General features: G+C 43.0%; 2 protein-coding genes across 2 annotated transcripts; one reads left to right on the top strand and one right to left on the bottom strand.

The window, feature by feature from the left end:
* On the bottom strand, positions 1 to 17,742 carry TM7SF3 (transmembrane 7 superfamily member 3). The gene is made up of 12 exons (XM_030481111.1): positions 17,587 to 17,742; positions 11,331 to 11,485; positions 9,480 to 9,630; positions 8,928 to 9,048; positions 7,974 to 8,145; positions 6,738 to 6,915; positions 6,100 to 6,186; positions 5,581 to 5,661; positions 4,713 to 4,865; positions 3,277 to 3,374; positions 2,731 to 2,893; positions 1 to 2,303 (listed from the first exon to the last, which is right to left on the bottom strand). The coding sequence occupies exons 1-12, from the start codon at positions 17,654 to 17,656 to the stop codon at positions 2,041 to 2,043; spliced, it is 1,692 nt and encodes a 563-aa protein (XP_030336971.1). The 5' UTR covers positions 17,657 to 17,742; the 3' UTR covers positions 1 to 2,040.
* A 1,738-nt stretch (positions 17,743 to 19,480) lies between these two features.
* On the top strand, positions 19,481 to 27,308 carry MED21 (mediator complex subunit 21). Its single transcript, XM_030481114.1, has 4 exons — positions 19,481 to 19,612; positions 19,853 to 19,967; positions 21,983 to 22,083; positions 24,854 to 27,308. The coding sequence occupies exons 1-4, from the start codon at positions 19,571 to 19,573 to the stop codon at positions 25,028 to 25,030; spliced, it is 435 nt and encodes a 144-aa protein (XP_030336974.1). The 5' UTR covers positions 19,481 to 19,570; the 3' UTR covers positions 25,031 to 27,308.
* The last annotated feature ends 471 nt before the right edge of the window (positions 27,309 to 27,779 follow it).

Below are 27,779 nucleotides of genomic sequence, written 5' to 3'. Positions count from 1 at the left end.
TTCTTTCAAAAGACATCTTTATTATAAAAGATATAGAAAATTAGAGTTAAACTTGTTTCTTGCACAATATTAATCACAGCAGTTATAAAAAGACCAAGGTAAACATGTTTAAGAGCATTTGTATGCCAAGTAAGTGTTTGCTACTTGCCATCAAATACAGCAGACGTGCTCGGTACCAGTGCAGTAAGGGCAGTCAGCAAGCATCAGTCTGCCAGAGGCCAGGGAAAGGGCCCCTCATGGGCCACGCAACAGCACAGTGAAGCAAGACCCAAACTGCAGGATCTCAGCCTTGCTTTGCTGTTTCAGGTAGATGTTCCAGCTCCAAGCAATCATGGGATTTGTCTCTCTAAACACCACATGAGCTCAGCCACCCCATACTATGCCATTAAGCTTTCACTCCTGAAAGAAAAAGGGCAGGTAAGCAGAGTAATTTTAAAGCCATTAATTCCTTCCTATTGCCAGGGTGTCTTAACTTTCACCTAAGTTCCCAAATAAAGTTAATTTTTCCAGTTACCCTACAAAGAGTTGTTTCTTACATACTTACTACCAAGAATTTAAAGTGATGGCCAAGAACCTAAGTTGCCACCATTAGGGTATTCACTGATGATGGTTTTGCTCAGGTAGCAGAACAGCCATTCACCTTCAGACAGAAAGGACCACGCACTTTGCTGCCCAACACTGGAGGTACAAAGATAGGAGGAGGAAGAGCTATCATAACCTGTACCAAGGTACAGGACACAAGACTTCAACCATCATTTAATGCATGACAGATCACCATGTAAACACTGACCATGAAGACCACAGGGTTTTGGATTGAGCACGGGGCGGCAAAGGCAGGTAAAACCAAGGACAGCCTCAGGACTGCTTGTGCATTTTTGTGAGCCAAAACCACAATGCTCCAGTCTGCGTTTTGAATATGGCTGTTTGGTTTGGTTTTAAGGAAGTCAGTAAAGCCACCACACAAGATCACAATCCTCCACCCTTATCCAGTTTTATACTACATTCTGCTTTGGGCAGATGCAATCCAAAGTGGTAAGGAATGTAGTCAGTATGGATCCTGGTCAGGATTTTGCTAGCTGGATGCTGGTTTTCACCCCTCAAAGGCAGAATTAAAAGATATATTGATTAAAAATAAAAATAGTGTTTCAACCAATTCCAGGGAAAAAAAACCAAACCAAAACTGCTGTTGGCTACAGAAAGCTTATTTAGCTTTTCCTTTAGCTTTATGACAGCACCATCAAAAAAAGAAAATATACCAGAGCAGAAACAAGACAAAAGCTATTCAGAAAGCAAACAAGGAGGCAAACCTCTTGTGTCCTCTTAGCAGTCACCTCTGCACAGAGACCAGATGACCAGCTTGCTACAAAACCAGCTGAAAGAAAGAAAGTCTTCTTGTCTCAGATCAGGTCCACTTCCTGAGCCCCAGTGTGCACACTTACAAGAGTTAATTCAGTGCAGCTTAAATTCAAGTCACTTAGTTTAGCTTGCAAAGTTCAGTAACACTTCTTGGAGACAACTGTGTCTGCAGACACACATTCTGTACCTATATTAGGTGGTGATACTTCAGTTCCTGCTAGAAGAACTTCTGTGTATGGTCCTCACTTTTCATCCCTCACAATTTGAGAGGCTGCCCACTTTAAAGAGCGAGTCAGGCAATATTTCAGCAGTGATTTCCACACCACAAGAGAAGAACCAGAACTGTACCGGTTGCTTTCTAAAGGTTGTTTTGCATTTCCCATACCTAAATATCAAACTAGATCACCACAAGATAAATACCTGTACTTGACCATTAGTACAAGATTCTACAGCTAGACATATACGTTACAGCAGCCTGAGTGGGCCATTGAGGAAAGAGTCACAAAACAGTATGTAGTGTACCAACAGATAACTCTTCTTCAGGTTGGGCAAATACGATCCTCTCTAAATCAAGCAGGGCAAACTGGCAGTGGTAAATCCCGCACCACTGCCCGGTTTGCTGGTGATCACTCATCTTGCCATTCCTAGATTCTTCCTCTCTGTTCCCACTAGTTATCTGGCAGGTTACAGAAGCAGCGGAGTTCTCTCCCCAGCTGGCTGCTCTTTCTGAAAAAGCTCTTTGATATGCAGTAGCTTGTTATGGATCCTCTCTCTCAGGGGAGGGATATGATGGCTAGGGTCTAAGACATTGGTGCTTCTGCGCTCCCTTTCCCGCTTCCAGGCAAGATAGGGGTGCGGTGGGAAGGGCACTTCACTTCTCTCTCGGCGAAGCTGCACAGTTACTCCACTGAGGGCCAGCATTGTCCACACTGACAGAATAATGAAGTCTGAAAGACAAACCAAACAGATTCCTGTATCAAAGCAGAGCATTCCTTGCTGTTTAGCAACAGAATAAAGCATTGTCTCTGCAGCCTCACATGCTTAGAGGGAAGAACACACATGGAGTCAGACGAGCTGTTCAGTCACCACATTCGGCCTTTTGTCTGCGCACCCCACAAACTCATCAGCAAGGTCCAAGCCCGAGAAGCACCTTTCACAAGGTCCTCTGTCACGTAACACCTGCTGGAAGGTTGCTTGCCTTGGAGCGTACTCAAGTATTTCTTTTACAGGACTAGATTTTATCATCAGGGAGTTAAATCTGACACTGTACTTATTTTGTTCTCCTCTTATCCCTTCCTATCCTCACCGTTTACAATGGAACCAAAGAGGCAGTGTTTTTTCTTTAAAAAAAGAAGTCTTTGGAGCTGTACTCACCATTTGTTTGAAAAGGCACGTTGGTGTAAGCTCTGCTGAAGTAATCATTGAGGACCCTTCTGAGTAGGTCTAAGGTGATGTAAGCAAGGCTTGTGTAGACATAACAAGCAATAGCTAGGATCACTGCATAAGAGCCTACTATTCCAGAGGCCAGTATGTTCAGCTAGAGGGGGAGAAAAAACACTGCTTTAGGAGCCTGATAAACACTCTTTATTCCCCCATCTCATTAAGATGGTAATTGGTACCAGTTCTTCTACTGGAAGTTGGCTGTGCACACCTGTTCTACAGGCAGCTTGTTAAGACACCAGAAGTTGACTAAATGCAAGCACTAGCAGATGCTATGTGCAGAACTGCAGGGAGTCATTCCTTTGATTATGGACCACTTAGCACAAGTAGGGCTGAACAGAAACTCCCCAGAGCTGGTCCTGTGCTGACTTCATGAAGCTGTGTTAAGTTTTCTATACATATCCCACAGGACTACATTTTGCCTTAAGAAGCCTGACAACCTTCCTCCCTCCCTCTAAGGTGACAGTGCAGCTTACTTACAATTCTTGGACAGCCAACAAAAAGCACTGGAATCATCAAGGCTACAGAAGAAAAGGTCACCCAGAACACCACATCGTCACGGAAGACCCTGTAGTCTCCTGCAAAGACACCATATTCCACATGTAATTTACTAGTTAGTAAAACATTTTCTTTTTTGCAAGTGGTTGGGGTGAGCTCCCCTCTCCCCCCACAGATTTTGTACAATCAGATATATCCAGAGTACAATATTGAAAAGCTTAACTTTTGAGCTCAAGTGAAGATTGTTTAGGGTGCATTGTAACAGTTACTCAAAACAGGAACAGAAAAAGACTGTCCCGGTTGAGTATAGTGAGTATAGGTCCTGTACCTTCAGTTGGGACAGCAGACCATGTCCATGAAACAAAGATTTTTGGTCAGGTGTATGTTACTCATCTGGTAAGAATAAAAAGTACCAGAGTACTTCTGCCCAAAAAGAAGCCATTCTGTTACTTATATAGGTTTAGAATATATAAACCTCCATCTATGTATATTTGACTCTAGCATAGTGCAAGTGCAGCCATCACAATATCACAAGGCAACAAATTCTTTCAGATTTAGGAAGAGTAATGAAGTCACTCAAACACTGCTTTGCTCTCCCTGCTTTCTAAGGCCTGACCTTTTCTAAGCTGACCCCCAGCTGAGTGCACTGCTTTGCTTTAATCAAGGCCAACTAGGGACTGCATGGATTATCAGACTTGTGGCTTAAGTCAAACACAGATAACTAAAGAAAAACAGTCCCACCAAGGGATCTCAAGTAGAAGACTAGTGATGTTTAAAAATCATAATAGGGAAAGCAGTGTGGCTGATACTGTGATGCCCCCGAGGGATTCCAGCTCAGCAGCCTCGCTTGCTTTTAAGTGATTTGTCTATTGGTTCTCTCAAAGTCATTCTGAAGATCCTCATGATGTCAATCCAGCTGCAAATACAAATTTGACTCCTACGATGCAGTTCTCCCAGAGCCTGCACTGTAGTGTGGTGAAAGATAACAGCAGGAGTTCCTCAATCCATATTGCCTTTAGCTCTGAAGCCTTTAAGTTAAGACTGCAGATTTTCTGATGTGACTAATAGGAAATAAGACAGACAGCAAGTGCATGCCTGGAGCAGAGCCGGTGCCACAGGCTGCTGAGGTGGCACACAGGTAGGAATAGCCTCAGCAAGTTCTCTGCATAATAAGCAGTTTCCTTTTCCCACTAGTGCAGATTCCCTTCGTTTTAGTTACGGCACACCTGAACAAAGACTTCAGGTATATCACTATTTCTTCCAACACTGGATAGGGAAAGCTGGATAGGGAAAGTTAAACATCATACTAAGATAAACGAAAGTGGCGTTCATCTTAAAGCCTTGCAATGTCCCTGTAATACAGCAGGAACACACCATTCCATAACCAGCACTTTGCAGCAGAGTATTCCAGTACATACCTAGCGGGGTAAAGAAGACCGTTGATGAAAAGAGAAATCCCAACACAAGTCCAATAATAAACATACAGAGTAGGATCGAGCCAAATCTCCACCAGCTCACAACCAAGAGGAGCCCTCCAATAATGCCAGCTACTGCTGTCAAAATAAGACGCACTGAAAAACAAAAGGGGAAATTCCAACACTCTGAAAACTTGTTATTGCAATACTGTATCCAGCAGCTTTACTTACATACTTGATTGTTACCTAATGAGAACTTTCTAAATAAAGCCAAGAGTACCAGTATTTGCCTCGTGTATATTCCACTTAGACTCCAGTCTGCTATTGAGAATGGGCTACTGGAAGAGCAACAGAGGGCTGGAATGAAAGGCTTGCTAGTATGTACATTAGTACCTTGAATTCCCAGGGCAGTTAAGGTTGCAACCGCTAATGCATAAGTATTAAAAACTAACTATGAGGCAGGACACAGACAAAATGAACTAATTGTTGCTAGTCTATCAAGCAGGGTACAGACCTTCTATTTCCGTTTTACAGATGAAATCTACATTTGATCTGAAACTGAGGTCCACCCAAGTAAAAAGGAAGCATGTCGCAGATTTCCAGGATATCAGAAAACCTGCATCTTCCTTGGCTAGATACTGAAATTTGTCTTTTATAGTTGCAGCTATTAATTCTGAATCACTATTTGCCGTTGGAAGCAACAGTTACTCTGTTGCACATTTAGCTATTATGGTAATCATAGCTCAGTTCAGGTAATCACCCTCCTATCCTTCCTAAGGCTGGCCCACAACAAGCACAACTGATATTTTACTGAAGAGATTCAAAATAATACTTTGGGAAGGGCATGGGGTATCCTAAAATATCTACTCACCATCATAACTAAGGCCAGTTACCCGTGTGATGAATACAAAGAAGAAGAACGCTGTGAATATGAAGCCCATGAAGAATAAGTCTAGAGAAGAAGGAAGAAGACTCAGTATACTGTTTATCACTTCATACCAAACCCACTTCAGTACATCTTCAAATATCTTGAAGTTACAACAGGGAAGGAACATATCAGTTCCTTTTGTGCTTCCCAGCCACTGACAGCTAGACAGCACTTTGATCTGGAAAGCAGTGTTCTCAAGCTCTTCAGTCAAAAACTACATATTTATATCTACATTGCCCAGCATTCACCCTAGTTCCACATTTCTGTTCCCTACACACCAGAAGCTTCTTGCTCATCTGTGCTTAAAAGCTCAGATCCTATAAAAGCCAAGCAGTGGACCTAATTAACATGTAATAACTATCAAGGGAATCTTAGTAATAACATCACCATTCTAAGTTACAGCAAATCACAGTTATGAAATTCCAATCAGACTTATGAGAAGAAAACACAAATATTCAGTACCTGTTTTCCAGAATCTGTGTCCAAAAAAGCAAGTGAAAAGACCAAGAACAGCAAAAGCAGTAAAGAATACTTTGGTAGAGAGTTTACCTAGAAGGAGAAAGAAAGGGTTACTAGAGCATTCTACCTGGTAGTCCCCACAGTGACGCAAACGTACGGTCAGTTTGCTGTAACTCATAACTTTGTATCTGCCGCTCCTTCAGACACACCATGTGAGGAGATCCGCAATGGCTGAACCAGCAGTCATCTTGAGTGGATCACCAACAGGACCCTAATCTAGTTCATGTTTTATATGCAGCATCTGTAGTCCTACAAGTGATTTAACATTATGCATCCAGTTCAGATGGTAAAAGCTAGAGTGGCACTACAGAGTTGAAAGTTATATATTCTCAAGCCACAATATTAAACCTCTGTTAAGTTAACCCTTCAATTGCTAATAACTCTCCTTACTCTTCTTTCATCATTCTAGAATTTCTCCTTGATCAACAAGTAGACTCCTACATAAAGTAACAAAATATATCCAGTGTAAAACAAAACGCTTCACACACAAAAAAAAAAAAAAAACTCAAAAGGACCATTCAGCATTTTGTAGCACAATAAGCTTGAGACGAGTGGGCAAGGACATACAAGTCCCAACTTACTAAGAGAAGAGCAGTTATCCACTAGGTCAGCAAAGCTGCAGGCATATGTATGCACAGGTATGTATGCAGCAGAAGTATTCCAAAGAGGATCCCATACTATGACATTGTAGATCACACCTTGTCCAGGAAGTGAAGAAAAGTAGACATTGGTCTTGTCATCAGTTGTCAGTGTAAGCATCTGGAACAGTAAAGCATATTTTCAATTGCAATGAACTGCTTGTCACTGTTACTGATGGCCTGTTGATGTGTTCATACAGCTGAGGCAATACCTAGCAGCTCAAGGAAGATGATCAGCAAGAACTCTCCTATCCTGAACCCTCTCAGGATCACCAGCTGAAGCATTAAAAGGCTGACAGGACTGACTGCATTTCTTCTCGCATTACTATGTTTTCTGACAGGGGAGAAGACTTTCCCACTCAAATGTTTTGCTCCTCCCCATTTCAGGTCACAGCTCAGGTTCCCTGTCAGTCTACTAACCCACGCCTGGCCTCTGACACTGGCAAGGCTGCCATTCTACTCACTAGCAAAACCAGGCAGGTCATGGCCACTGAGATTCCCTGCTCCATCCCTTCCAATCTCTTTGCTGGAGAGTAGGCAAACATGTAGTAAGTGTTTGCTCTCACATATCAGATCTTCTTATGCCACTCCAAATGGCACCTACTTCTATTCCAGTTCCACTCTATTCTCCACCCCTGCTCTCTTCTTTGCATTGCCTGCTCAATCCTCAACATCTGAGGATGCCAGACCCCAGCATCTATCAGGCACCATACAAGACTACCCATCTTTGTCAGAAGTGGCTCTATTCCTGGATTTACAGGCATTCGGTGGCAGTATAGCTATAGGCAAGCTGGCTTTTAATATCACTGAAGGAGCACTGTGACTAAAGCAGTATTCAGCAAGCAAGAAGACACTGCCATAAGAGCTAGTTTCATTGAGAAAAGAGTGCAAGACATCAAAATATCTCAGACCAGTCAATAACAAGAGATCATTGCAAGATCTCTCAATTCTGCCACATTAAGGGCTGTGCTAACTATCCACCTCTATGCTAAGAAAGAGTGGTTGCTGTTTCGATTGCAAGACTCGCTGTATACTTCCTAGCCAGAAGTCCCAGATACAAGTAAGAAGCCCGAAGCATCAGCAGCTTATGTCACCACTCAAGGAAGATAAGCACGGGGAGAAGAAAACTTAAGGTAGTGCCAATGCCACATGCCTGGTACGCCAGTGCTTCAGACTTACTTTAATGCCATTGGCTTTGATACTTCGCACCTCAGACATCTTCCGTATGTGGCTCATGAGTACCATCTCAGAAAGATCATTCTCTGGTAAGAAGTACTGGTAGACATCATAGTGCAGCCGCCATCTGGAGTTCTGACCTGTCCCCGAATCACAGGATGGTGGGTTTGCTCCTCTGCAATTGAAGAGATCAGCTACACACCCATCACGAGCCCCCAGATCTTAACATTAGCTTTCAGAAGTTACCTGGTTGAGCTGGCAGCATGTCTTCTACTCTTTAGAAGTTCACACTAGCAGCTCATTCAAAGCTGGACTGTAAATGTTTGCAAGCACAGACTACAGCTGTGCTATGCAGAAGCACCCTGATGAAGGTAGTGTCTGTGCTGATACCTGCCTTTACATTTACAGAGGCTTCCTATGTGTTGTCACAAGGAACCAGCACAAGAATTCTAAGAGGTGACAACAGCCAAAGACCATAACATTGCTGTTTGGTTTTCCATGCATATTAAATATTCACACAGCTCTGAACACAGCCTTCCCATTCCCCATTACCTGAGACACCAGGCATCATTCAGGAAATAATGCTTTATAACCTGAAGTCTCAATGTTAAACAAAACTCCAGGTCATTATCAGGCTTCAATACCAGTAAATGAATGAAACTGGCTAGAATAAACAATTGCTCCTCAAACAGATCAAGTCATCATGAGGAATGGAAAGATCCAGTATTTGCTGACTGCTTGCACATCTGAAGTTGCATAGTCTCTTTCACAAGCTGCAGCTCTCAACCATCTCTTTCATGTATTACCTCTCCTCCTCCTCTTCTTCATTTACCTCTCAGTCTGCTGCAGCAAACAAGATTTCTGCCAGCAGGTGGATAGTCAGCCTTTTCAGCAGAATCTTGTTTTATGATCTTGGCTAAATAAGGTCTTGCTCAGTGCACTCAGTTTTTCACACACCTGTTATATCCCAAGTTTGCAGGGGCAAACTTGATGTGTATATCAACCAATGTATAGTCTAGGTAAATATTTGGATCCACTTCCAAGTCAAACTCTAGATTGCAGCCTCCAGGAATAGGATCTAGAACACAGAAAAGATAACTGTGGTAGTTTTTACCTCCCCCTTAGATGCATGAAAAAAAAATAATTCGAAGACCTCAGCAATGATGGTACTTACTGGCATAGCCTGCTTGCTGAGCACATAAAATTGTCAGCTTCTAGTCCTGCCAACAGCACAAGTGCTTTCACTGCAGTCTAAGTTAGGTCCTGATACATATACGAAGTTTTCTACTCTAAAGCTGAAGTGATAACAAGACCATACAGTACATTCTTATACACAACTCAATTCTGCAGTGAGTGATACTAAACTTTTTCAGACCATCTCAAAACAATTTCTGGCATCTCCATCATACATTTGCATCATTTAAGAATATCACCCTTGAAAGGTGTTCATTTCACAGTTAGCTTGCAATAAGCAGAGGCAGTATCCCTTGCCAAGTAATAAGAACATACCTTTCTCCATATAGGGAATAGAGATAGCTGTGCTGAGCACCTGGCTAGCATCCAGAGACTGAAGGTACCACGTACACACGGTCTGCTGAGGCCGAAGGATGGAAACCAGTCCTTTGTCTACTCCAGTTCCTGAGCTGTTCACAGATGGATTCTGGACAGAAACAAATTATATAAACAAGCAGTTCTTCTTGAAAAGATTTCTACCACAACTCAACCTATTGTACAGGAGTCACATTCATGCCACAAACCCGCAGGGCTCACATTTCAGTGCCAGTGACCTCAGATGCGGCATTCAGCCCTTAGCTAGCTGATAAAAAAGGAAGATGGAAAAAAGGGAGTGGCCTCTGACACCACACGCTGCCTAGCTCAGGCTCAAAAACCCAAGTGATAAGTTGAGACTACTAAAGAGCTGATAATCACAGGCAAGTTGCAAACAAAACTAGCTAGTTGAAGTCTACTGCTGCACAGCCATGAATTGACTACTAGAACTGTAAAGGGACTGGAATATCCCCCACAAGAAGTGAGGGATGGTACATTCTGGGAAGTGCAGAAGCCTTTTACTATCTCCACCAGAATGAAGATGACTGTATGACAGCTGGCTTAACACTAGCCATGCCAGACAAGTGCCTGGGGCCAGTTCAGCTACTGACCCAATCCCCACCAACCCTTCTATAACCAGGGGTCTTGAGGAAAGACCACACAGTATCACACTCACACAGCTGGAAAAAAATAATTGTCCTGCAGTCAAATTTGTTTTTCAGCAAGGAAAATGTGCTTTTGCCCAAGGCCATAATTATCTGAGGCAACATTGTAAGGAAGCACTTTGGACCTGGCAGACTTTATGGTCTGGTTTAGCTTCATATTTCTAGAAGCAGGCCAGCCCTAAAAGCAGTATAGCCATATTTATGCATCACTGCCCTCATCCTGGTAAGGCCCATGAATACAGAGAGGGTCTAAATTGGCAGAAGATTCTGCCAGTGGTAATCAAAGACTGAACAGGTGTAACAGTAATGCCTTAGCCCTGTAATGGTGGTTATTTCACCAGTACAAAGATGACTGAGCTGGGTGACTTGTGTTACAGGTTATCCATCTCCTAAGCTTCCCAGGATACTTCTTGGCACTCAGTATATTCTCCTTTGGATAACACTGATGGAGAGCAGGAAACTGGACGGCAGCTGTCAGGTCTCTGTCTACCACCTTCAGCTTAGTCTACATTCTGCTCAAACAACAGTTAGAGTCTCACAGCACCATGAAAAAACCCCCAGTATTTTAGGTGATTGCATCCCAGTAATGATGGGACTAACTGAGCCTAGTGTATAGCAGAAGTAGCAGCCTTCACTGGAGCACTATGGACTAATTTCTCCATGTGCCACCAAAGGAGAATTAGATTCAGGATACAAAGCTGGGGTAACAAGACATCCTATCTGTAGTGGCTAGATCCAAGCCACAAACAGCAGACAACTAAATATCCCAAAGCAATTATGTTTAGTGTATGAGGTATCTAGCAAGTACTTATCATAGAATATCATGTATCTTGGTTTTAATTTTACTAGCTAATGGATAGTAGTCAGCAGTCACATGTCAAAAGCACCATTTCCACCAAGAACAAAGAGCCTTGAAACATTTTCGAGTCAGCTCTGAAATTCCTTTAGCATTCAGCCCTCCAAAATAGCAGCTATGATATACAAGAAAGGATTTCTGAAGCCAAAATAATACTGTCCAAGAGCCATGCAGATATTAAGATAGTATTATATTATTTATACAGCTTCAGTTCTATATTCCCACATGTACCAGAGCCAACTCCTTTGTTAAAAGTACCACTTAAGAACAGAAGTGACACTCTTACCGTACCTTATCAAAGGATATCACCACATCGCTTTGCTGGGCATGTACTTGAAAAATAACAACAGTCACATTGCTTGCAATGTTCCTGATTACAGCTTCCACTGGATTGGTCTGGTTAAGTAGCACATTTCTGAATTTTCCTAAGGACAGCTCAAGAAGACCTGTATAACAAAAAAGGGAAGACACTTTTTTTTTGCCCAGACAGAAGCAATTACCAAGGGAAGTCTGGAAGCTTCCAGTAGCCCAATATTAGTCAGCTGGGAACAGAGCAAGATGTTATGTTATGCTACTCTCACCCTGTAACTGTATCAAGGTTTCAGAGACTACTACACACAGAGCTATACCTACAAGAACAGCTACAGCTAGAGAACCCACCATGCACTCAACCTTAGCACATGGGGCAAGACTCCCTGCCAGGAGCTCAGTATTTGATACAGCTGAGCTCACCAGCAGCAGACATTAGCTGCAGCTGAGCAGCTAGTGCAGTCAACAGCAAGTAACATTCAGTAGAGAGAGGATACTGAGGACTACTTGCTCTTTGGCAGATAAATATAGGCGAGTATGCTTGTATTAGCAAGTCAATTTGTATAACATCTCTTAGACTTTCTGGCTGAATTCCCATGGACCACAGGAATAGGAGTTAACTTCTACAACACAGTTAAATCTGTAGTTTACAAATGTATACTTACCCACTTTCTGCTATTTCACGTCTTTTGCTCCCCCACTATTCTTAATTATTAGGACTTTTGGACACTGATTTTTTTATATATAAAAATCTGATTAATTTTTCCAAGACACAAACAAGACCATTTCTTCTTATGATGAGCATAATCCCATGATCCACTGTCATTTTAATTTAAAGAGAACCACATGACCTAGGACATAAGCCTAGGCTTGTCATTCAAGTCATGCTAGAAAGTCTGCTTTCTCTACGTGCTAGGCTCTTCAGGGACAAGGGATGTCATGGGAAGAGAGAAGCAGCTGTACAGAATCCACAAGATTCTCTTTTGTTGATGGTTAGCAGGCAGACTAGATGCTTGCAGAGCATGCACAATGCCTTTCGGGGTTTTCCCCCCTGAATTCCCCTGTGTGCACACACAGTAGCCCAACAAACCTAAAACTTATCAAGCCTAAACACATCCTCAGCATTTCCTCAATAAAGTTGCCCTTTCCAGTGTAAAGGGTTGATACAGTTGAGTACTCAGCAGAAGCACAGAGTAATCAACAGCACCATCCTTATACATTGTTGCTGATGACTCAGGTCATCCAAGAAAAGGATAGAGTCATCTCATCTGAAACCATATGCAGTATTCTAACTCCTTTCCAGTTTTATTTCCTCACTCTTGTCTGCCAAGAATTGGCATCTTTGGCCAACTTCTTTGCCTGTTGATATGTAAAGAGGTGAGCTCCTATCCTCATGCCTCCCCCACTCACCTCAGAGTGGAGGAAAAGTCTAACTCATCTCATCTTGCCAACTTCAACCCCTACATGCCGCCCCCAAAATTCAATTAACACCAGGACTGCATCACCAATAAAACCCCAGCTGAAATATGGAGAACATATAGGAGTTAAAAATATTATTTTCTGTCCCATCATCTGCAGTTTGTGTTAAGGTAGAAAGTTTCTACTCCAAGTTTTCAAACAGTAATTAATGTAAAATTAGAGCTACAAAAAAGCCTTATGCATTCTTCAGAAACAGAGTCCCCCTTCAGATTACCCTCCCCTTCACAAGACTTCTGTCATCCTTAGATCTTATGTCTACTAGAAATGCAACTAGCAGTATGGATGCTAAAGAAAAGAATTCAAAAGGCACAGACTATACATCTATGCACTCAAATTTTGATTGAAACTTAAAATGCAATAAAATATTTTTCTTTGATCTTTAAGCACTTGAGCACAGTTTCTTGAACTGCAGATGCTCACATGTAGATGTTCTTTAAAAAAAAAAAAAAAAGCTGAAACCATATACATCCTCCCTGTGCTCTACATCAAAGGGAGAAAAACTGCACTGGTCTGTCTTGTTTCTCACCTCCACTCTGTACTTATACCCAGAGGCCTCAGCATAAAAAAAGAACAGATTCATCAGCAAGACACACAACTACTACTTTAATACAATCATGAGACTCTAAATGTCAGAGGTCCTCTGTGGTAAATTAAGGTATAGTGTTCTACATTGCTTTACTGTTTGCATAACTGCTCCTAAAACAGTGCATGTGACACACATTTTAAACCAAAGTCTGGACAGAAGAGCACAGACTCAGAGTGAAGAACAAGAATGGCTACATCCATCAATCAAGTCTTTTTCAGCTTATTGCTCACAGGCTCCTTGAACTACACTTTTAACCAAGTTTGAAAGATGGCTAAAAAGGAGAGTCCACAAGAACTGCAGAGCAGCTTCTAAGAAATTTGCTAGAAGAGCAACTGCTGCATGGCCATAGACCTTTCCAGCCTTCTCTTTTTCTGTCATTTGAAAACACATCTGCAGAAAGAGAGCTTGGAGAACAAGACTAATTAAATAACTAATGATACATCAGCCCTATTGCTACTGCAAGTTCTCAGACAGGCATTAGACTACCTGAGCCATGTAGAGTTCAGTGTTGTCAAAGATGCTTTGCAAGACAGATATCAAGACCCCAATGAACACATAGTGCTGACCACAGCATGCAAGCTGCTGCTTTGGGCAAGCTTGATCAAACTGAAGGTAGCACACCAAATAGGACTGCAGGTTCAGCAGCACATACAGCAAAGGTAACACCACCACAGAAGTGAGGTAGTTGACTTACTAAGTCTGCAATGGAACCAGAAACAAAATCCAAGCATCCCAACTTCTATTGCTTCATTTGCTTCAGAGAGTGAAGGGCTGGAAACACCCCACCAGATGCCAGGCTATCCCCTCTTCCTTGCCTTGCAGGGAGAAGTATAATGGTTGCTGCATGCCAGAGTAGTTTTGGGTTAGATACAAGAGAGGAACCCTCACAATTACAGGGATCATCAACTGAAAACACACTTAAAGGAAGTCAGCACTGCTGAAACTGAGCAAGAGCAGAGCAGCAAAGATGGAGTATTGGGCATGTATTACTTCATATACTAGTAGCAATACCAGAACAGGAGCACAGATAAACCAGCATATAAAAGAACTGACAAACAGAGATGGACAGTCCACTCTGTCACTCCTCCTATCTTTTCTCCCATATGGAGGGCAAAACCAGTAAAGATAGCAAAGGAATCAAACCTCTCTGAGCTCCTTTGAGATCAAAACCCCTTATTCATAACTCTAAGCAACAAGGTAGTTGACTCTAGAGACAGCATTTGTTATCGCTTCCGTGATATGCACTTTCCCCAACAAGCAATACCCAGCTTTAACCATTTCCATTCAGCTGATTCAGTGCCAAGCTCAGTTCATTTGATGCTTGAAGTAAGCCACATCTCCAGCTCCAACAGTCAAGTGCCAGCCCCCATTATCAATAAAGTTAACCACGAGGTCCATGATGACACCTAGCAGTCCAATTTCCATTAAGAAACACAACTGAAGAAATACCACTGCTGCTCATATAGGAAGAGTCTTTACCTACAGAGCCATGCTCAAACATTATGCTTGCCTCAGACAAAGAAGTCATTTACAGTCAGGGGAAACACATTTCTACTTGTGACAACCAACTGTCAATGGATATGCAGAATAAGGTTATGTAAGATTTAAGAGGCAAGAACCTTCCAGCACAGGGAGTATGTAAACAAGTAGTCACATGAAGACATTTAATGGAGATGAAATGCAAGCTCAGACTGAAAACTAGTTTGAATAGGGAAAACATGAGTATAGTTACTTCACAGAATAAAGCCAGCAGCCATATTGTATCAGACCTGTAAGGCCACACATACATGGACACATGGCAGAGTCCTGCTACAAGGTCTCTGTCTTTCCACACTAGTGAGACCCCAAATAAAGACACTACCCACTCCAAAAGTAGTAAGATTTACGTAAGCTTCTAAATTTTAATTGCACATGAACTGAGGCTCATGCTTAAAGCACAGTTTGATGCTTGAAGTAGATAGCGCTACAGAATTTGGCTTGTTGCCAACTGTACGACTCCCATACCAGAAGACTCTTCTGTTCATCATGTTAGAGGTCATGAGGTCTTCTAAAGTCTGAGAATTGAGGGAAGAAGCACCAGTCTCACCTGCTTACAGTTTGACTAATCCACTTTGATTAGCAGACAGAACACACAAGACCTGGCCCCAGTCACATTGCTGGCACTGTTGATTAAGTAGTCATTTGCACATTTGGGCAGCAGAGCTTCAAGATGCAAGTGGCCAGCTGACCAATACATTCAGGCAGCTAAACAGCTTTGCTTGAACCTCTTCTTTTAAAATGTTGTCTTTGCATAGACAAAACAGCTAGCACAAATTAAGTTCATCCAGATAAGCTCCCTTTGCAAGAGGGAGCTCAATCCCAATTACCCTGTAAATTTGCTTTAGTTTTTCCAACATTGAGCAATCTGGTTTAGATGGAGCAAACAAGGCCAGTTGCAATCCTACTTCATAAAAAGGTAGAGCTCCCTGGAAGGTAACAAACATGATACACAACACTTCTACACAAATACTAAGTTTGAAGCAGCTCATCAGAACCCCAGAGAGGTAATATAGGTCATCATGCAGAGATTTTACTTATCTGCACTTTTAAAATGAAGGAGGATCTTCTAGTATTAGGAGATAGCAGAGCCCATCCCTGCAAACCACTGGAAAACCACAAGACAATTTCAAATAAGTGAACCATTAAGCAAGTGTCCTTGCTTAAAGAGCCTAATAATCAGCTGTTTGTAGGCAAATTACACAGCTTAGTAGCTTTTCAGGAGATAAATACTTTCACCCTCAACTCTGCAAGGAAATAGAGCAACAGACTCCCTCAAGGCAGAGCAATTAGCTCAGTCCAATATTCATTCTGCCTTTTAACATACTGTAACAAAAAACTAAAAATAAACACATGACCCATTTCCAATCAAGTCCAGCAGACAAAATGCTTATCACCATCTTTTAGTATAAACATTAAGATCTAAGAACACTGAGCCTTCATGCTCAGACCGGCTTGCTATCATCAGCAGCCAAGCCTAAGAGTCTGGGTCCTACAGGAAGCAGGGAATGCTTGGCTCTCCACTAAGATCTTGGGCATGAGACTCTGGGTGAGGGGAAGAGAAGTCTTCCACACTTGAGACTGGTTCCAAACACTGTCCTGCAGCTTTGCAAAGTATCCCCAGAGCAGACTTTTCCTTTTGGTCAATTAAGCTTCATTAAAGGCAAGTTTAAAAATAAAAAAAATAAGAAGAGGAGGCTTACATCAACCCTAACATAAAGGGCTGCGTGCTTATCTCTGAATTACCTCTGAAAGGAAACCAATTATTTTTTCCTTCATCTGAACAGATAAGAGTTTAAGCAGAAAAAAAAAAAAAGTAAGCCACTCTTAAATCTTCACAAGCTAAACTCATTATAGTACACTTACCTCTGGACACCTATTTTAGTCACATTAGGAACACGGGGGAACTACGAAAAAAGCCTGCGTCAAGTAAAGTCAGATTACATCAACATAGGCAACACATAATTTTAGGAACCAAGATCCAAATTCTAGGGGCAGGAGGAGGGGGAAAGTGCTCATTTCCTTAGTTTTATAATGACAGTGGTTTTCAGCCCACAATTCACAGGGTGCTGGGAGCCAACATGTGGTAAAAAAAAAAATTTCCCACTATTAACCATGTTCCCTTTCTCATATACACTCATAAGTAGTGAATGTCACCTTGTTTCTTTAACAGGAATACAACTCTACACCAGACTCATCAGCCTGTACCGTATCCCTGCAACGGCACGGTTAAAATTAGCCCTGTATATCCGTGTAAGAGTTAAAATCATGGCGTTCATAGCGATTAAGGGAGGAAAAAAAGGAGGGAAAAAAGGGAGGAGATGTCTCCCTACCCGCAAAGATTAAGATAAGGATGAATATACAGAACTCTCCTCCAGCTCTGCAGACAGCTGCGTCTTCACTTTGATCTTCTCTCCCTCAACCCCCAAGACAGCTGCAGGCCGACCCACCACCGCCTACAACACCCCTCAGAAGGCTCTACATACCCGTCCTCGCACCAACCCCCTTCCCCCCATCCCGCTACACCTCCACCCGCCCCAAAACTCCCTCTCCCCACTCCAACCCGGGCTTCACCAGCCCTTCGGCCGCTTAATGGCGGCCACGGCCCGCACACCCGCCCCCCCGCGCCGCGCTTACCTGAGGCACCACCATAGCGGAAGACCTCCAGGAGCCACCAGAGCACCACGGCGCAAAGAAGGAGCCTCATGGCGCTGAGGAGTGAAGGGGAGAGGAGGGTGTGAGCGAGCCAGGCCGATTAGGAGGGGCTTGGGCCGGGCGGGTCCTGTGAGGCGGCGCAAAGGCGGGCGCAGCACCCGCCCGGCGGAGGCCATTCCCACCGTCCCCCCACTCACCTCAGAGCCGAGGTAACGACCCCAACCACCGCCCCCCGGCGGCTTTTATCATCCCCAGCCGCGTCCGCCGGCTGTGTGGCACCTGCTAGGGCGTACAGGTGGCTTGGGAAGGGCTCCAGGTCGAGGTGGGGAGGGTTGGATTTTAAAATTATTATTTATTTATTAATTTTTAACGCAGCTGCCGTTTGGTTTTGCCTCCTAAGCGGCGGTGAGAAACGCTGCTATGCCTCGGAGGCTCTAAGGCACGTGTTCAAGGCATCTCTGGCTCCGAAGGTGATTCATGAGCACATGGTGGGAGGAAACAGAAGGCAAATTAAAAATGCCTCTTTTTTGGGGGTATGCTTTCACTTTGTTATTTGGGCCTCATTTATGAGTTTGCATCATAACCTAGGCTCTAAAATCGATTGCCCCATCACGTTTATTTTTTTCCACAGCTTGCTTTGGTCTGGTTTCCAGTTGAAAGGCAAAAGGACGGTGTCAGTCTGGCATAAGAACAGAGACATGAGTGCTGCTCCATGTTTGTACCTGTTTCATGTACATGAGTGCACTTTCTTCCTGTCTTTGCCCACCATGCTCAGGATCCTGATCTCTATAAGGTTACCTAGTTTGCTGAAGTTACTTGTGTTCTGCTCAACAAGGTTCTGTAATTCAAAGTCCATGAGATACTCAAATCCTGTTAAGTTTAGTGTTTGCCACTGCCATAGTTGAGCTGAGTGAGACTTCATCAGCTCTTTTTTCACAGCTCAGCATCCAAACTGCTCACCTGTGGCTTTCAGTCATAGACCAGCAGTGCTTGTGAGAGCCTCGTCTTGTGCCGTAAGCCTCACTTATTCCAGGCTTAGTCCAGCATCTATCCCATCTGTGGAAATCCAAGAACGTTTCGACTTCAATAATAGTTGTAAACATCTTAAAAACATACAGTAGGTTTGGTATAGAGTGTAGTAGTTTGTGACTTGGCTTTTTAATGGAGGAGCACAAAGGAACCCCGCATTCATAGAATCACAGAATGGGTTGGGTTGGAAAGGACCTTAAGATCTAGTTCTAACTCCCTGCCACACGAAGGGACACCTTCCACTAGACCAGGTTGCTCAAGGCCCTGTCCAACCTGGCACATGCAGGCCGACAAAACGCTAACCCTGACCGTGCCATCACGAAAACACGTTGGTTGGTTAGCTGGTGTCATGGCAAGGAGGGTAGCTGTGTCTCATGGCATATGTGTTGCTGCTGGGTGGCTGCACCCACAGCATCACCACTGAGTTCGCCAGAAGAAACTCTCAGCGATCTCCAGCTCAGCTGGCCCTTGAAGCTGTGCTACAGCCGGCAGCAGGGCAGGTCAGCCACGGTTTCGGCTGAAAACCCGTGCGGGCGGTGAGCGCGCTGCCTCCCTGGGCGTCCTGTCCTGCCAGCCTTGTGCTGCAGCCATTTCCTGGCGCCCAGCCTGCCCTCCTCAGCCCGGCTGCCAGCCAGGAAACCCTTCTGGCGATGAAGAGAGGTCGCCGTCTGGGGGCAGGTGGAAGTTGTACACTGCTCCCAGAGACAAGCAAGGAGGCGTTCCGGTGCCGAGGGACCGCCGCCTGAGCACCGGGCGGCGCAGCTTCAGCCTCCGGCCCACGGCCACCTCCCGGCCTGCAGGGGGCGCGCCAGCCTCGCCCTGCTCCACCGGAAGGCGGCCCTTGTCACGCCCTCGTCCCTCTCCCGCCCCTCTAACGTCGCGGCGCCCCATTGGCTGCCGCGCGGCGGGCGGGCGAGCGGGCGGTGACGGCGGTGCCATGGCGGACCGACTAACGCAGCTGCAGGACGCGGTCAACTCGGTGAGGCGCCCGTCTGCCTTCTTACCGGCAGGGAGTGCGGGGCCGCGTCCCCTCCTGCCCCCGCGGCCGTGTGTGCGTGAGGGGGAGCGATTCCTCTCCCCGCAGCCCTCAGGTGGGGGTATCGCCGCGAGTTAGCGGCGGTGTGCTCCCACCTAACGCCGGGCTGGGGGCGGAGGTGCGAAATAGAGCGGAGTTAGCTTTACTGTTGAAATAAATTAACGATCTCGTTCCTGGTTGCAGCTCGCAGACCAGTTCTGTAATGCCATTGGAGTGCTGCAGCAGTGTGGCCCCCCAGCCTCCTTCAGCAACATCCAGACAGCAATAAACAAAGATCAGCCTGCTAACCCAACGGAAGGCAAGTCTGTCTCTCTGTGTCTCCTGACAAAATGTGAACGTGTTCTGATATAGCGCACTATAACACACAAAATATGTGCTCTGTTTCATGCAGACAATTTCACTGGTATCTGGTGGAGAGGGTGAATTCATAAACTGATGTCAGCTGTACTTGCTGCATAAGACTGTGACCGTGAAAATATAATTTTAATTGTTAACCATTGCAGTGTTTTTTGTGCTGACTTCTTTGCACAGATACAGTAGCTCTACAGGTGTAAACCATTTTAATAGCTGCAAGAAGTTGTTAGGGTGTTGTCCATTACTTCCAATAAGTCTTTTTAGAAAGAGTGTTTTTATGAAATCATATATGTTTAAAAATCTCTGTGTCATAAGCTTTTAATTATTTGTGTTTCTCCATGTATTATCTGCCTAGGTGGTTAATTAAGGAATAATGTCATGTTGAATCTCCCCATTGGCATTTGTGGCTTTGCTGTTGGATGTTCTGTTTTTGAGAGACACAAGAAGCACTTAGATCATTTTCATTGATCTAAGACACTGAAATTAACAAGCAAGCTAAAAGCTTGCTCTGATTTGAGAATTTCAAGTTACTATTTAAATAACCGTATTATTCTAATCCTGAATCTTCTATCTTCTTTTCCTTTTTTTTTTCCATCTCCCCTCCCCCTGCCAAGAATATTTTACATATATCTTGTATCAGAGGAGGTTTGTCTGTTAGGGTATTAGGGAGTTTGGAGTGCAGCGGTGCACTTTCTAGGACATGTGAATACTAGTTCTTTTAGTGGTGGTCTGTGGCGGTTTGCTCTCGGACACTGGATTAGTTGGGAGAGCCAGCTGAAAGGCTCGTTTGCTTCCTCATTTTCTCTGCTGCTCTCCCAAGTGCAGGCACCCGTGTGGTGCCAGGAACTAGAGGCTCTGTTAAGGTATTAAAATGGTAGGTCATGACTGACTGCTCTTTTGACTTATCTTTTCCTAAAATTCTGAGTACAGTGACTTCAGTAAAATCAGACAGCCAAGTTAGCCATGCTGATGAGGAAAACCAAAAATACCAGTTATGTGTCTTTAGATATTTGAAATCTTAATAAGAAGGCCTTAAAATTCTTTATAGATAAACCTTGTGGTGACCCTGAGTAAGCTTTAAGTGGACATGTTGCTTTTCTTGTTAGGGGTTTTTTTTTTTTCCAAGTGTACCTTTGAGGATGTCAATGTCTTCTGTAGATTTTTGCCATTAGCAGGTGTTTGCTCTTGCTTCCACAAATCATTCAGGAACCAAGCAATATAAACAAATATCTAAGAACTTAAATTATAAATTGAAAAGGGCAGTTCCAGTATTTTAGTGGTAGTAATGAACTTAATTCAAATCGAATGGATGCAATTCCATATGGGGAGGTTTGGTTTATGGTGCCTCTTATTAAAAGTCCATGCAGTTCTTTCAATGATGTAGCAGCTAAAGTAAGGTCTGTTATAAACTTCCAATGCTTTTCCATTTCTCAGGGGCAAATTCACTTTTTCTATGGCTGAATAGGAATTCTTTTTCTTTAAACTAAAAAACCCCAAATTATATCACCAGTGACCTGTGGCTTAGCATGATTTAAATAACCCATCTTATTTGAATCACTATCTTTGTATTCTTTTTTAGTGCAGTGGCAGATTTCAAGGCAAAGATCAAAAAGTTAGAGTCTCTAGATACTTCTCAATACTTTATGTAGTGACTAGGATGCTTACTGCTGGTATTAAGTAATTTCTTAACTGGCTAACCATGATGGAGTTCTGGCTATTTTCTCATTTATACAAAGCCCAGCCCTTTGTATAACCAGTTACCTTGTTTAATCTAGGATTGGAATCAAACTATCTTCTTGTAATATAATTGAGTTCCTATCAGTTGCAATGCTGTTGTTCACGTAGGAGAATTTTTAACACCTGCATCCTTCTAGTCTGCAGCACTTTCTGTGCTGTGTGTACGGAGCTGTGCTGATTTCTGATCCTGTACTGAGTAGGCTGACTTGTCTTTTCTTGCAGAGTACGCCCAACTGTTCGCAGCATTGATTGCACGAACTGCAAAAGATATTGATGTTCTAATAGATTCCCTGCCGAGTGAAGAATCAACAGCAGCTTTGCAGGTAAGAGTGGTCTTTATTAAAATATCAGAACATAATTGAAGGTAAGCTTCTTTCTGCTTTAAAACACCTTTTTTACTCTCCAGGCCATGTAATCTTGAACAATGATTTTGTTATAAGCCTGAATTTTTCATAGGGGTAGCCTGTGAGTACTGTATAGGCTTAGTGGAAATACTGAACTTGCATCTGGTTCTAAATAAGTATTCTCACTGTGTGTAATCTTAAAACTTAGTTTTCTGTTAGAATGTGGTTTTAGTTTTTATTTAGCAGTACTTTTATCATAACACTGCAATACTGGAAATTGCTACCCTTTTTTTTTCCCCAGCTATTAAAATATTAATACAACAGATGCAGCAGGACTGAGGCATTGTGCTGGTGGGGTTTTTATTTGTTTTTGTTTTGTTTTGATTTTTTGTTGTTTTGGTTTTTGTTATGTTTCCCTTGGATAATCTTTCACATCCTCTCACTCACTAGAAGCGTGTTTTATTTTGTAGCTGCAGAACTAACACTTTACAACACTTTACCAACACTTTACTTTGTGTAAACACAAACTTTGTGTTTACAACACAAACTAAAAGGTTTGCAGGGTAACCTTTAAGTTTTCCAGCTCTGTCACAAAACAGTGCTTTCAATTCTCAGTAATAGGGTGTCCTTCTTTGGACCAGCCAAACTCGGTGCTTTTGTTTCTTGCTCCTTCTCTCTTTAGACCACAGGTACTCTAGGAAGAGTTTGGGAAGAGAAAACAGCTGCTGGCCAGGCAGCTGTTAGCAGGTGCAGCCAGTATCACAACCTCCATTCCCTGCCTTACAGGAGCTGAACTGCTGCAAACAGCTTGGGAATCCTTTCACAACACTCAGCTGTTTCTGACTTCCAAAAAATGCCTTGGACCCAAAGTTCAAAGAATGCGGCTGTGTTGGTTTTGGGGTTTGGGATTTTTTGTTATTTCTACAGATCTTGCCTATTAAACAGCATTTTTTTTTTTCTTTTTTGTCTAAGTGCTTGCTAGATTTGCACCAAGTATTTTCTTTTCAGAATGCAGAGTGATGTTTCTCTGAGAACCTTGGAACTGCTTTAAGATTACCTGAAGGTTTTTCACCCGAGTTGATAATCTGTAACTATTCAAAGGCATTTTACAAAGACTAACATTAGAGGTGCTTGCTGGGCCAAATACAAATGACTTGACAGTGACATCACATTTGGTTTTAAACAGGGGAGGTTAAATTTGGAAGTGTTGCAATTGCTGAACATACTAATTGGGCCTGTTAACACCAGTGTAATTCTGTGTAACTGCGTGTTCAGTAGCTGAGGACAGCTTTCCTGCTGCAGGCAAATTACAGGCTTCTTCCGTGATAGAGCAGGGTCTGATCGTAGTGACAGCTGATGCAGGGAAAGCAGGGTGCTCCAGAAAGAGGAGTTTGTTGTCCGGTAGGGACATGCTTGCCTGAGAGGTGGTACTCAGTTTCTTGCTCCGTTAATGCAGAATCTGCATTCACCAGAATTTCTGATTTTTTTCCATCACTTCCTGATGCTAGTTTTTTTATTTTCTGTTGTTTAATTTGGTGCAGAATTAAAGATAAATATTCTGATGTTCTTTAAAAAAACCCTGTTTTGAAGGTGCTTGAAAGACTGAAATATGTATAGGCTTTTTTGAGAAGCAGTAGACCAATACTTGGCTAATAGAGTGTACTTAGGCCAACCTGGTTTTTATTTTTTTGGTACTAAGGTTGTCTTGGTGCATGTTTCAAATCTGAGGCTTGCCTTAAATGATAAAAGGGGCTGCTACACTAATGCCCAGTACAATTTACCCATTCCTTTTGGGTTCCCTTGTGGTGAAGTTGGCAATACATACCCTGCTCAAATCCTTACCTGCAGTCAAGCATTTAACAACCAAGACTGACGGAACTGAGCTGGCTTCTCAATTTCAAACTTCTATGTTTGCCATCTTCCTTCTCTGACCTTTCCTCCAAGGGCTATCAAGTCCTTCATGTGTGTATTAACTGTCGCTAAGGACATCAGTGTTGCACAACAGAAGGTGAATATGTGGATAGAATTTGTCAGTTACCTTAAGCATGACTTCTTTAGGACCTGTATAGCTGCTTTGAAAAAAATACCAGTTTGAAACTATTTTGTTTTGCCTCTTCTGTATCCAGCTAGAACAAGTTTTAGTAGTTTTAAATTTGGTAAATATTTTAAAGTATTAGAATACTTTAAGTTAAAATGTTATATTTCAGTAAATTTTGTCCAACTGAAAAGCAGTTTGGTTCTGAAACAAAGTATTGAAGAAAAAAAAGGTTAGATAATAGTTTCACCTGAAATATGCTATTTAGCAGAAAGGTTTAAATAAGTTACAGAATCACAGAATGGTTTGGGTTGGAAGGGACCTTAAAGATCATCTAGTTCCAAATCCTCTGCTGTGGGCAGGGAGGTTGGAACTGTGTTATGCTTATATCTTGCTGAGCACTTTTCAGTTAAGGGAGTGGGGAGAGGGATGAATTCTCACTTCTTGTCCAGAAAAGCTGCACTGAGCTGTGAGTTGTAGTATGAAAGAAGCTACCATCTGTGTCTGGCGTCGGGGGGGTTGTGTTTAGTGCAATTGGATGTGTACTGTTGTAGGCTGCAACCTATGGCAAGTTGCTAGTATGTAGTTCAGGGGCTAAAAGCGAATCTTCCTCCTTACTAGGGAGCACAGGCTGTTCCATCACCATCCTTTAGTAGCAAAGCCAATTTTGTATTCTACTTGAAGATCCTCACTTTTCTCCCTTTTATTTTAAAGGCCGCTAGCCTGCATCGATTAGAAGAAGAAAACCATGAGGCAGCTGCCCGTCTGGAAGAGGTAGTTTATCGTGGGGATTTGCTGCTGGAGAAGATCCAGAGTGCCCTGGCAGACATCGCCCAGTCACAGCTGAAGACGAGGAGCGGTTCCCACAGCCAGCCCCTTCCCGACTCGTAGCGCCAGAGGGCAGCGCGCCCCGCGGAAAAGTCGCGTCCCAACCACGGCTCTGTGACACCCGGCCCGGCCCCGCGGGACGCTCGAGTGCTCTGCTCGGCGGTCACAGCGGCCTTTTGCACAGCTCAAAGTGCGGATTTTGTATGAGAAACGCTCCTGCTGCACAACCGGTGGTTCTGTTCTAGAATTACGTGTACTGATGTGTGTTTCCTTGATTTCAAATACTAATTTCTCAGCTTGCTTTTCTGTTCATAAATATGTCTGATTCAGTCTGATTTGTTGCCTTGATTACACAGGCCTTAGTGCCTCAAGGGAATTCAGAAGGAAAATATATTAAGAGTATTTGTGTAACTTGCGCCTGCTTTCAAGCTTTTATGTTCTTGGTGTGTTTTTTGTAAGGCTCAGACAGACGCACTTGGATTAGCAGAGTTCCATGGAGACAGTGCTAGACAATGATGTGAATACAGTGGTGGCCATCTGTTCTAATTAACAGAAATGGGAATTAAACGTTTGTATCACTACTTGGCTAGTTTACCACCCTTTACAAAGCAAGTAAAGGGATAAGTAAACTCTGATGTTTGCAGCATAAAAAAAATCTGCAAATATCTGATATTAGCATTTATTATTGTTTGAAATTCAGAAATGGGTCTTTGACTCTATTACTGCCACTGACACACTTACTTGCTCAAGTCACTTCTTTGCTTCTGCTGCTACTCTGCATTCTCGGGGCAAGTGGTGACTGCCTCTGAAGCAGACAGCAATGAGGAAGCATTGGACAACTGGGAAGAAATTAGCAATGAGGAAACTGAAAATAACTTATTACGTAATGTTGCTTTTCAGCGTAAGCGGTGGCTGCCACGTGAATGCTGCGATCAGAAGCAGCAAGAGACCTGTCATCCCCAATGTGGGGTTTGTCTTTGCACACTGAATCACTGAACGCTCTTTATCTTAGCACTGTAGAAATACCAGCAACTCTTTTTATACTGGGGGGGAAGGGCAAGCAACCACCAGATAATGTAGGGTTCAGTGTGTGAACGTGGAGTTGAACGATGAGTAATTTGCTGTAATTCTGAGTTAGCAGCCTTGCATTGCTGTAGAATGCTATTTATTGCCACATAATAGCTGTTGATTTCCTGATCAAAACTACCTACTGCTGTATATTGGATATGCTGTCATTAAGTTGAAAGTTACGCGTGTTGCTATTGCCTACAGACAGATAAGAGCAATTCAAGTATGTTTTCAGCATGCTGATTCTTACAGAACTAGATGCAGCTGCTCACTAGTGAAAGGAAGAGTGTAACATAGCACAGGATACATCTTATATACAGCCTGGTTTGAGGATTTAAAAAATACAAAGCTGTTCCTGCCTGTAACAAATACAAAACCTGCAGTATTTAATTAGACTGGTACTTAATTAAATATTTAATATTATTCTGTCAAATTTGCATATCTGTAGTCATAAATTTAGTCTGCTTTTGTAAGGCTTTTGTACTATCCATATTCTACAGAAGGAAAAACAGTGGGAAAGGTGAACAGGCTACAGTGGAGCCCCAGTTCTGTAATGGGATCTTAATAAGAGTAATGGCAGTGGTGAATAACTAAGCAGTGTAAATATGCCCCTATCCCGGGGAGGCTAGAGGGGCCAGGTTTTCATTTGAAGTCAGTCCTGGGGCCTAGTTTTGGTTGTTTGGGGTTTTTTGACTGGAAAAACTGCATCTAATGCCTCTCAAGATGGGGTGGGGCAGATTTTGTTGTTTTGCTTTTTAAAATAGTGAGCTTAGAAAACTTAAAGTGAAATGTTTGGGCTTTGCTTGTGGATTTGTAACTTGAGATTTTCTAGTTGCTGGAAAAGGGGTTAGATCTATACAGTAGATTCCCTGGCATAGCTCAACATGCGCATCACCTCAAACCTGCTAACTTGGAAACTTTTGCTGTGGGAGATGATGTACAACTTCAGGAAGAAAACAATTCTTTTAATTTCATGTTTTTCTGGTTTTCCTGCTTGAAAACTGCTGTATTTCTGCAGCCTGCTGTTGCCTAACTCTAGAAGCTTTTTCTTTCAGTTGCTGTTTGTTTGAATGTGCTAGCCCACTTAAAGTGTGTATTGGTATCAGTTAATCACACTTGGAAGTAAACCTTAACCAGAGGTATAAGTACATTTGGGGTTTCAGTACTTGTGTCTAGTTTAGTGAATGTTGCTTATTTAAGAGATGCAGTTTGTGATACAGTTAAAAACAAGTAACACAATAAAGAGAGCCAAAATTGCTCTTTTTTTCCTTGAGAAATAATGTTTTGGTGAGTGAGTAGTATTGTGAGATGCACAACCCCACTAGGTCTTGGGTGTTGTGTTGCTGCACTAACTGTCGTAAATCTTTACGTGCTCTTCCACAGTCTGCAGCTCAGTCAGTAAGGTTGTGTGTCTTTTGGTGAGCTCTGACATGAAGAAGGGGGAAAACCATCAATTTGCTACAGCTGTCTTAGTGGACGAAGCTTTAAATTGGGGCTTGGGGATGTGGGCTCCTTTCCTCTCTATCATAGATGTGCTGATTTGTCCAGCCCTGCTGTTGGGCTTTAAATATCTCTGTTTAAAAACAGTGTGTAATGGTAGTGATCTCCTTCGTTGGGGGTATTCATGCAGGAGTTGTAGGGCATGCAGGATTACTGTGTCCATACCATTTAGCATCCCAACTTTCAGTACAAACAAAAAGGGGGGGAGGAATACCTGTAGAAAAAGGCATTGTATCTTCCCTGA

Source organism: Strigops habroptila, chromosome 3 (assembly GCF_004027225.2).
Source record: "Strigops habroptila isolate Jane chromosome 3, bStrHab1.2.pri, whole genome shotgun sequence".
NCBI classification, from domain to species: Eukaryota; Metazoa; Chordata; class Aves; order Psittaciformes; family Psittacidae; genus Strigops; species Strigops habroptila.
The sequence above is the reverse complement of the archived record's forward strand: the minus strand, read 5'-3'. Positions and strand labels throughout refer to the sequence as shown.

What these genes read in the sequence shown, in the direction of transcription:
- TM7SF3 (XM_030481111.1), bottom strand. Translation starts at nt 17,656, where the DNA reads ATGAGGCTCCTTCTTTGCGCCGTGGTGCTCTGGTGGCTCCTGGAGGTC. An exon ending in ACACAGATTCTGGAAAACAG is followed by an intron (nt 5,662 to 6,099) that starts GTACTGAATATT and finishes CTTCTTCTCTAG; the next exon opens with ACTTATTCTTCATGGGCTTC. An exon ending in GGTCTTCTTTACCCCGCTAG is followed by an intron (nt 3,375 to 4,712) that starts GTATGTACTGGA and finishes GTGTCTTTGCAG; the next exon opens with GAGACTACAGGGTCTTCCGT.
- MED21 (XM_030481114.1), top strand. Translation starts at nt 19,571, where the DNA reads ATGGCGGACCGACTAACGCAGCTGCAGGACGCGGTCAACTCG. An exon ending in TGCAGGACGCGGTCAACTCG is followed by an intron (nt 19,613 to 19,852) that starts GTGAGGCGCCCG and finishes TCCTGGTTGCAG; the next exon opens with CTCGCAGACCAGTTCTGTAA. An exon ending in AATCAACAGCAGCTTTGCAG is followed by an intron (nt 22,084 to 24,853) that starts GTAAGAGTGGTC and finishes TTTATTTTAAAG; the next exon opens with GCCGCTAGCCTGCATCGATT.